The sequence below is a fragment of the Rhagoletis pomonella genome, unplaced genomic scaffold, assembly GCF_013731165.1.
Source record: "Rhagoletis pomonella isolate Grant_MI unplaced genomic scaffold, Rhpom_1.0 Rhpom_scaffold_00002, whole genome shotgun sequence".
In the NCBI taxonomy this organism is placed as follows: Eukaryota; Metazoa; Arthropoda; class Insecta; order Diptera; family Tephritidae; genus Rhagoletis; species Rhagoletis pomonella.
In genome coordinates, this window is record NW_023458556.1 from 113,779,451 (window position 1) to 113,789,570 (window position 10,120).

Consider the following 10,120-nt stretch of genomic DNA (forward strand, 5'->3'; position numbering starts at 1 on the left):
TTATATATCTAATTCAATTTTTATACAAAATACAAATGCAAAATACAAATGCTACCTTACAAGGCAGTCGATTGACACAAATGTTAATATTTATCCAACTTTGTATTATTGAATCATGGCATATTATGTAAAAATATCACGAATTCGTCCCCCCCTTTTCTCCTTTCATTAAATAGAGCATCTTTTTCTTAAGCCGTTTATTGGGACGAATCAAGAATATTGGAGGACAAAACCGTTAACTCCATATGTATTTGATAAATTTCAATGAAATTTGGTATCCAGGGGTTTTCGAAATTGATATCAAATTTTCAAAACTCAAAATGGCGGATACAATATGGCGGAAGATATCTTAAAAAATGTATAGATAGTTATGAAGCTTGGTGTCCAGAGATTTTCGTCGTCACTGGTTTCGAAATTGGTATTCAATTTTCAAAAATCTAAATAGCGAATCCAATATGACGGATCACTTCTTTATACCCGAGCGCACTTGTGCACAAGGGTATTATAACTTTGTTCACATAACGGTTGTTTGTAACAGGCAAAACGAATCGAGATAGATATAGACAAATGTATAAATAAATGATGAGATTGAAAAGAGAAATCGATTAAGCGGTGACTGTCTGTCCGTCCGTCTGTGCACACGGTAACTTGAGTAAAAATTTAGATATCTTAACGTAACTTGGTACGTGCACTTCTTTCGGGCGTAGGACGGACGGTATTGAAAATGGGCAAAATCGGACAATCACCACGCCTACCTCCCATATAGCGGTAATTTTGAGAAATACGAAAACTGCGATATTTTAGTAACTACTGAAGATTATTCACTCAAAATTGATATTTACAATAATTTTTAGACGAAAAATAAAAACATTATAATGTTATTGTGGCTTATTAACATTTCATGTTTAATATTTTTATTGAGCTTTGTACCACGATTGTTTATTAGGAAAAATTGAAAAAGCAACAAAGTCTAAACAGTAGTCTTTTTTCTAGACTTCAGCTTCTTTCTAGACTTCCCTGCTGAAGTCTAGAAAAAAGAAGTCTGATGAGGAGATGTGGTGATCTCCGAAATAGCTGCTATAACTTCTACCGCTTAGACTTTGTTGCTTTTTCAATATTTCCTAATAAACAATCGTGGTACAAAGCTCAATAAAAATATTAAAAATAAAAATATTATAAATTTTTGGAAAATGGGCGTAGCCACGCCCAATTATGGTTAAATGTGTATATCTTGGTAACCGCTGCACCAATTTCTTCCAAACTTGGCACAGTTGTTGGCCTTGGTACAGCATACCATATGGCTGACAATTTTTAAAATCGGACAGTAACTACGCCCACATCCCATATAACGGTAATTTAGAGAAATTCGAAATCTTCGATAAATCAGTAAATATTAAAGCTAATTTATTCAAAATTGATGACTGCAACAATTCTTTACCAATAAATACGTTTACGATAAAGTTTTGGAAAATGGGCCTGGCACCGCCCACTGATGATCGGTAACCGTTCTACCAATTTGTACCAAACTCGGTATTTTTATTGTGCTTGCCACATAAAAGCAAAAAAATTATAGAAATCGGACTAAAATTACGGCCGCTTTTCATATAACGGTAAATTTCAGAAATGCTTGAAACTTGGATATTTCGAAATTTAAGGACGCTAATTTACTCAAAACTGATACTAACAGCAATCCCTTGAAAAGAAGTAACATTATTTGGAATTTTGGAAAATGGGAGTGATACCGCCCAGTTATGACTATATAAGTTAATCTCATTATATCTAACTGAACTTTATATTAAAGATGTTTAAAAAAGGGGTAAAACCACCATGTAGCGGGAGTTTTCGGAAAGGTGAAAAACATATATTTAATACTTGCGCCGGGTATTTAAGTTCGGCTCCGCCCGAACTTAGACTTTCTTACTTGTTTTTAATTATATTTTGTTATGAAACTTGGTATACAGAGATCCTCGTTATCTTTGATTACGAAATTGAAATTAAATTTTCAAAATTTAAAATGGGTTCAAATGGTGCTAAATGTAATACATTGCGTTAAAAGTAAAACGCCTATTGTTCGGGACGCCATTTTGAATTTTTGAAAATATAATATCACTTTCGAAAAGAGTGACGACGAAAATCTCCAAACTTCATAACAATCTATACATTTTTGAGGAAATCGTCCGCCATATTGGATCCGCCGTTTTGATTTTTTTAAATTTAATATCAATTTCGAAACCAGTGACGACGAAAATCTCTGGATACCAAGCTTTATAACTATCTATACATTTTTAAAAGATATCTTCCGCCATATTGTATACGCCATTTTGAATTTTGGAAATTTAATTTAATATTCGAATTCAGTAACGACGAAAATCCCTAATTACCAAATTTCATTGAAATCTGTCAAATACATATGGAGTAAATACCAAGCTTCATAAATATTTATACATTTTTGAAGAAATCGTGCGCCATATTGGGTCCGCCATTCTGATTTTTGAAAATGGAATATCAATTTCGAAATCAGTGACGACGAAAATCTCTGGATACCAAGCTTCATAACAATATAGACATTTTTTAAGAAATCGTCCGCCATATTAGGTCCGCCATTGTGAATTTGTGAAATTTAATTTAATATTCGAAATCAGTGATGATGAAAATCCCTAAGTACCAAATTTCATTGAAATCTCTCAAATGCATATGGAGTAAACTTTTTTGTCATCCTATATTGTCGATTCGTCCCTATGTGCATCGCCGGGAATGCGGAATCTTGTATTACATCATTCTTGTTACCATATAGCAAAAATAAAACTACTCAAAAACGCGAATATGTGGTAGATTTCATATCTTGAGTGGTAGATGGTAAAATGTGCTAGAAGTCCGATCACTGCTCGGTAATGCTTGCGGGCGGTCTCGGTAGCGATCTCGGCCTTAGGGCGCCAGCGGTGTTGGCGGTCCAGATTGGGGACCTACGGACAACTGATGATTAGTGCGGTCCCCCAGGGCATCGAAAGAAAAAAAAAAAAAACTAAACAAATTCATTTTAGATATGAGGCCATCAGGGCCATAGGAGCCTATCTACAAACAAATTTTTAGTAATATGAGAAAGAGGGATCTATAAAAAATAAATGCGGTGTTTTACTAAAAAAATCATTGCACCCACGTGATGCTACATATTATAGTAAAAGGAAACTAAAAGGGCTTGCCTCGGGCTATTGCTGTTTCGATTCTGGTAATGCATTTTAAGGTGCACCTCAACTTTTTTTGATATGACAGTTAAGGTACTCTGGCGCTCAGAGCCTCATATAATAGATACATTTACAAACATATGTATGTAGGAATGGCCTTCCCGTTTCATCCTCTTCGTATAAAAAACGCGGTTATTTAGTTTAATAATTTAATACTACATAGAGTTTATTTAACAAAACGCACATATTACAATTAAACAACTTAAGACTAGCAGAACATTGCTCTGCGCTTGACGGCTAGGGATAAATCGATACAAGTAAATCCAAGTACATACTCGATACTTTTCTCAATTTACCAAGTAGTTTTTTACTCTATACTTTTTACTGCGATCCAAGTAGGTATCGAAAAAAAGTACTTGTATCGGAAGCGCAAAACTTATTATTCTTCAGCATCTTTTTTGAAAAGCATCCCATTAGAGGAATGGGAAGATATGCGCACTACATTTCCGCAGCTATATAAGCAAGCCCATCTATACATAACGGTTGTTGGGTCATCTGTCCCTTGCTAGAGGTTTTTCTAAAAAACAGGTTTTGTTCTACAATTCGAAAATTTTAAATCGACTCGATTTCAATAATTTCCTCGATGATTTTTAACCCAAAAATTTACAAGTCTCGCATTAAAACAATTTATTTCATATCTCTGCTGCTTCTTTTACGGTTTACAGTAAGAATATTCACTCTTTTCATCAGATATAATTAAAAAATATTTGGCAAATCGAGTCGAGTTCAAACTTTCGAATTTCAGAACATGCCCGTATACAAAATGTATTCAACAAAGTGTGATTGATTTTGACATTGCTCTCATAAGAAACAGGCTATAATGTCAAATTGTAATAAATTTGTTGTGCACGCCACAAAACTCCTGCTGGCACTTACAAAAGAAATGAACACCACCAATTTGTATTTAATGAACGTTGACGTTATCACCGTTGAAAAGTTGTTCGTTTATTTCACTGAAATAATATATAATATAAATCTTACAAGTTTAGTTTAGCAGAAATAATTTCTTACACTTTGTATTCTTGTGCCGGTAAGACTTGCGTACAAACAGTAAATGACAAATTCAAATTTGGAAATACATATGTAAGTGAAATGAAAGAAAATGAAAGAAAACAAATAACTGCAGGGTTGCATTTGAAGTCTGGCCGGTGTGTTGCTTCACCCTAAAACATCCAACACCGCCAGCTTCGATACTGGTCGTTGTAGCACGCCGTTCTCCGTCTTGACATCGACCAGGCGAACATGTCCGTCTCTAGCTTTTACCGTTGAAATCACGATACCCTTTCTCCACTCGCTGCGTGGAAGATTACCATCACAGATGATGACTACATCATCGGTCTTTACTTCAGGCTGAGGTGCAATCCATTTCGTCCGTTTCGTAAGCGTAGGCAAATATTCTTTTATCCAGCGATGCCAAAACTGATTTTTCAGTTGCTGGCTTATTCGATACTGCTTCCTAGTGGCGACCGCTCCTTCGTCCCCTGGCGTTTGTGTAGAGTTAGTGGCCCCCAACAGAAAGTGGTTGGGAGTTAGTGGATCAGGCTCCTCTGGTCTGACTGGCAAGTGAGTCAACGAGCGGCTGTTGACTATATTTTCCGCCTCAATTAGGAGGCTGTTCAAGGTATCTACTTGCGGCGCCTTCTCCTTCAATGTCATTGCCAGTACTTTCTTCACTGACTATATGAGACGCTCCCAGCATCCGCCACTGCTTGGGTTCGCTGGACAGTTGAATTCCCAAATGATGCCTCGCGTTGACAACTCGGTTCGAATGTACTTGTCGTCGAAGATATCCGCCACCTTGGATAGCTCACCACTCGCACCCACAAAGTTGGTACCCATATCCGAACGAATTTTGGCTGGAACACCACGGCGGTTAACGAAGTTCCTTATACAAAGGATACAAGCATCAGAAGAAAGATCACGTGCAAGTCCAATGTGGATAGCGCGTATGGTTAGACAGGTGAATAATGCTGCCCACCGTTTCTCCGTTCTTCTACCAATTGCTACCATTATGGGACCAAAGTAGTCAAGTCCTGTGTACGTAAAAGGCCGCACATATGGCGTTACGCGATCGACTGGCAGTTGGCCCATCAATGGAGGTCTTGGAGTTGCTCTGGAATTTTTACACTGCTGACAACCAGACTGAGCTCGTTTAACTCGTTGGATCCCACACTTACGATCCAGAATACCTTTCGTATTTCGTTTACGACGAGCTAGTGGTTTTGATGATAAAGTCTTTGGTGGTACCACTGAACGACCAATTCAGTGAAGTCGTGTCTGTATGGCAATATGATAGGTCTTCTCGTGCCCTCACTAAGTGCGGCCGCGTAATCTATTCGCCCTTGTACGCATAGGACACCATCGTGATTGAGTTGCGGCGTAAGTTTATAAATGTCACTGTCCTTTGACACGGTGTTATTATTTTTCAATTGCATAATTTCGTTGGGAAATGCCTCTTTTTGAACTATTCGACACAATCGCAGCTCCGCGTCCTTTAGTTCGGCGGAGGTAAGTTCTCCTGACGGCCCTACTGATCCAATGTATTTGGCTTTGACATTAGAAAAAAATCGTAGTGTCCAAGCAATCGTTCGCTTCAGACGCAAATAATTCGAAAAGCGTGTGAAATTAATTACCTTTCCCGCCGGAATCACCAGCATGCATCTTCGTTTCTCATCATCGACGACCGCCTCCACCTTTATGCCTTGCAAAACTGGCCAAAGCTCTTCTGGCTGAAGCAAAAATTCAGGACCCCTTGTCCACCGTAAATCTGTTTCCTCGCGCATAGGGTAAGCAGCTCTTGTAGCCAAATCGGCCACATTCAACTTCGATGGGCACCAACGCCATTCGTTCTCGTGTGTCTCATCCATTATATCGCTTATACGATGCGCAACAAAAGGTTTATATTGTCGATGGTCAGATTTGATCCACATCAAAACCGTTCTAGAAACAGTCCACAAAATAGTTCGGCTGGGTTTGATAGTATGGCTTTCAACAATCGTTGATTTCAACCGTGTACCCAAAACAGCAGCCTGCAGCTCTAAGCGAGGTATAGACAGCAGTTTCAGTGGTGCGCATCTGGTTTTTCCCAAATCAAAGCTAATTTTAACGCTTCCGGGTGCAATTATTCTCCAAAAGGCCACTGCAGCGAAGGCTTGCTCACTGGCATCCACGAATACATGCAGTTCAACAGTGGTATTTGGCGACAAAAATTCTGGCGCATAGCATCTACTTACTCTGAGCTGTTCCACCATTCGTAATCTTCTGATCCATGACGTGAATCTGCCAAGAATATCAGAAGGAATTTCGTTGTCCCACGCAGTGCCTTTCCTCCACAGTGACTGCAGTAAATTCTTCCCATATATCATAATATCGGCCAACATTCCCAAGGGGTCATAAACAGACATCACCAAACCCAGAAATTCGCGTTTAGTTGGGCATTTGTCCCCTGTGAGTATCTGTGGATCAACTCGATGCAATTTTAGTTTGAATACAAGTGCATCAACTTGGCTGTCCCAGAACAGTCCCAACACCTTGTCGACATGACCACCTGCATCCATGCTAACTACGGCCTGTGAGTGTTGAACGCTTTTGTTTAGGCGGTTTTGCACGTCTCTGGAGTTGGAGATAAAAATTCTCAAAACAAATCCGGCCTTTAAATGAGTTTCCCTCACGGCTTGGCCAATTTCCAATGCTTCACTCTCGTCCCTAAAGCTGCACACGAAGTCATCCACATAATGATTGTCAGTTATTACCCTTATCACTTCGGGGCGATCACCGGCGACTTCCTCAGCATTTCTGTTCTTAACATGCTGTGCTATGCATGGAGAGCATGTGGCTCCAAAAATCATTGAAGTCATCACATAGATTCCTGCAGGGTCATTGATGTCGTACCGCCACAGAAAACGTTGTGCATTCTGATCTTCCTGCCTCATGCCGACTTGTAGAAACATTTCCCTTATGTCAGCGCATATGGCAACAACGCCCTCTCGAAATTGTAGCAATACTCTAATCAAGGGTTGCATTTCATCTGGACCCTTCAGGAGAACAGAGTTTAACGACACCCTGTTTACCGCCGCTGCCGCGTCGAACACCAGCCGCAGCTTTCCAGGCTTATTGACATTAAAAACTCCAAAATGTGGTAAGTACCAATTAAAATGCGTTTGAACCTTTGCCTCAGTTGGCGTTAATTCCCTAGCGTATCCCTTGGCGATAAAGCTTGACATGGCAGATTTATACGCGCGCTCGAATTCAAAATCATTTCTCATCTTTTTCTCAATTGAATGTAGGCGGTTGAGGGCCATGTTATAACTATCGGGCATATGGATTTCGTCAGACCTCCACAACAAACCGCACTCGTATTTATCGCCGATTCTCTTAATTGTCTCGCGCAAAATTCTTTTAGCTCGAACGACGTCTTTGGATTCTATAACCTTTGCAGGCACGGCAACACCAAAATTTTCGGTTGTAAAGTAATCTGAAATCCATTCTTGTATGTCGACTTTAACGGATGTATGCAAAATTATCGATACTCGTTCAACTATCGGTTTTAGTTCATCGCTATGTTTACCATAAACGAGCCATCCCAATTCTGTTTTTACTGCAACAATCGAATTTTCACATTGGATACTCCTCAAGCTGGCTGTAATATGGCAATTATCCAATCCAATTAGGACTGTTGGCTCTGCATCAGTGTAATCAACTATTGGAAGATGTTTAATTTGGCGATACCTCGAGTGTAGTTCAGCAAATGTGACTGTTTGCATTGGCAAATCAAGGCTAGGAACAGTTCGTGCAATCAGCTTGTGCCACTTGGCTTTGTGACTAGTTCCTTTTATTTGCACTTCCAATCTCATAGACTTGAACTTGGTCTCTCTTCCACCAAACCATTGCAAAGACAGTTGAGTGCTTTGGCCAGACATTCCCAACTGACTGGCTACTGCTTTATTGATGAGCGTGCATGACGAACCTTCATCGATTAAGGCAAATGTTTTAATAATGTGATTATTTGCACCTCGCAGCTCAATTGGCAATATCTTGTACAAAATTGTTGTTGCTTTATGGTCATACTTGCGTGTTTGCACAGTGTTTACCTGCTGAGCGCTATTTTCTTTCGCTCTTGGTGGCTCATGCACAGTGACACCGGTGTCATGTAATGTAGAGTGGTGCAATTTCTTGCAGTCTTCCACCATACATGCGCGCTTCCTTTTACACTGATACATGCCGTGACCTTTAATAAGACAGGAGAAACACAATTTTTGTTCCTTCACTATTTCCCACCTCTGCCCAACACTTTTACTCAGATACGAGTCACACTTTGACAAATGATGTGAGGCTGAACATTGCACACATGGATTTAGGCCTTCGCTGCTACTGCGCGTTTCTCTTACGGCAAGTACTTGCTTCGATTGTGTACGTGGCATTGTGGGAGGCAGTGAGAGCACTGTGGCTTTGGCTGTAGGCGAAGTGTATTCTCTAGCATGGAATAACCATACGCAGCTGTGGACTCATTCAAAGATGTCAAAAATATAGGCCAGTCTTCGGGGCGGCCATTAAATTCTGGCAAATCGTACAACTTTCGTGGAGTACTCAATTGTGGAACCGTAGAGTATGAAGCCCCCATATTCGTTCCTTGGTTAAACGGGAATTGTGTACTGGCAGCAATAGGCATTACGTTCGGTCGGGCGTATGTGGTAGTGATGGTGGCGGACATGGGTATTGACGGTAGGAATGGTAAATTCCAAGTAGTCGTCGGCAAGAAATTTAAGTGCGGCGATTGCAATGGCACCGCCGGTCGCTGTGCGTAGCTAGCAGTTGCACCAGATTTCAATGAATTACACGTAGATAACGGTGTGCTCCTTGGCATTTGAGCGATTTGTGAAGGCAAATTATCACTTGAGGAATTTGTTGTGTACGTCGACGTTGCAATTGCAAACTCAACATTGCTCGACGTAGATGATTGCAAGGTCGGTATCGGTCTTGATTCCAGGATCTTGATGCGTTCGGTCAAGTCCAGAACCATTTTTTGTAAAGACTTCTCAAGTTCTGTGGATGCAACTACAGTTCCATCCATGTCGATTTCATCAGATTCTGTCGACTGCGGCGTCGACGATCTTGATGATGCCTTTTCGGCTTTCGTTTGACTTCGTGTTTCCATTGTTTCGGAAAAACGTTAAATTTGAAATAACGCAGGCGTCAGAAAGAAACAGTGAAAGTTGAAATAAAATTGTTGTGCACGCCACAAAACTCCTGCAGGCACTTACAAAAGAAATGAACACCACCAATTTGTATTTAATGAACGTTGACGTTGTCACCGTTGAAAAGTTGTTCGTTTATTTCACTAAAATAATATATAATATAAATCTTACAAGTTTAGTTCAGCAGAAATAATTTCTTACACTTTGTATTCTTGTGCCGGTAAGACTGGCGTACAAACAGTAAATGACAAATTCAAATTTGGAAATACATATGTAAGTGAAATGAAAGAAAATGAAAGAAGACAAATACCTGCAGGGTTGCATTTGAAGTCTGGCGGGTGTGTTCGCAACAGAATTGTTAACACATTTGAAAATATTTTTTTTTAAGTTTGAATTTGTTAAAAAAAAAGATGTACACAAATATTTTCCAAGCAACAAATTTTCTTAATAAACGTGAAATTGTTAAGAGATTCACCGCCGAGGAGAGCAAGTAAGTACATTTAAAGTTTGGTAATAAGTAAATACGTTCGACTTTGCTTAAATATTTAATGTAAGGAAATCAAGGTGAAACGGAGCAAAACTTTTGAACGTTGCGCTGTATGCAATAGAAGTCAGGAGACGAAAATAGTGCGATGTTTTAAACCACCTAGTTGCGAGTTTAGACGGCAGCGATGGGAAGAAAGC

The 10,120-nt window shown here is 39.6% G+C and overlaps 2 protein-coding genes across 2 annotated transcripts; both read right to left on the reverse strand.

Annotated features, from left to right (window-relative positions):
* Nucleotides 1-5,455: 5,455 nt before the first annotated feature.
* On the reverse strand, nucleotides 5,456-8,461 carry LOC118757126. The gene has a single exon (XM_036491867.1). The coding sequence runs from the start codon at nucleotides 8,459-8,461 to the stop codon at nucleotides 5,456-5,458; it is 3,006 nt and encodes a 1,001-aa protein (XP_036347760.1).
* A 164-nt stretch (nucleotides 8,462-8,625) lies between these two features.
* On the reverse strand, nucleotides 8,626-9,736 carry LOC118757133. The gene is made up of 2 exons (XM_036491872.1): nucleotides 9,638-9,736; nucleotides 8,626-9,579 (listed from the first exon to the last, which is right to left on the reverse strand). Exon 2 carries the CDS (start codon nucleotides 9,394-9,396, stop codon nucleotides 8,626-8,628), a length of 771 nt encoding a protein of 256 aa, XP_036347765.1. The 5' UTR covers nucleotides 9,397-9,579; nucleotides 9,638-9,736.
* Between the last annotated feature and the right edge of the window lie 384 nt (nucleotides 9,737-10,120).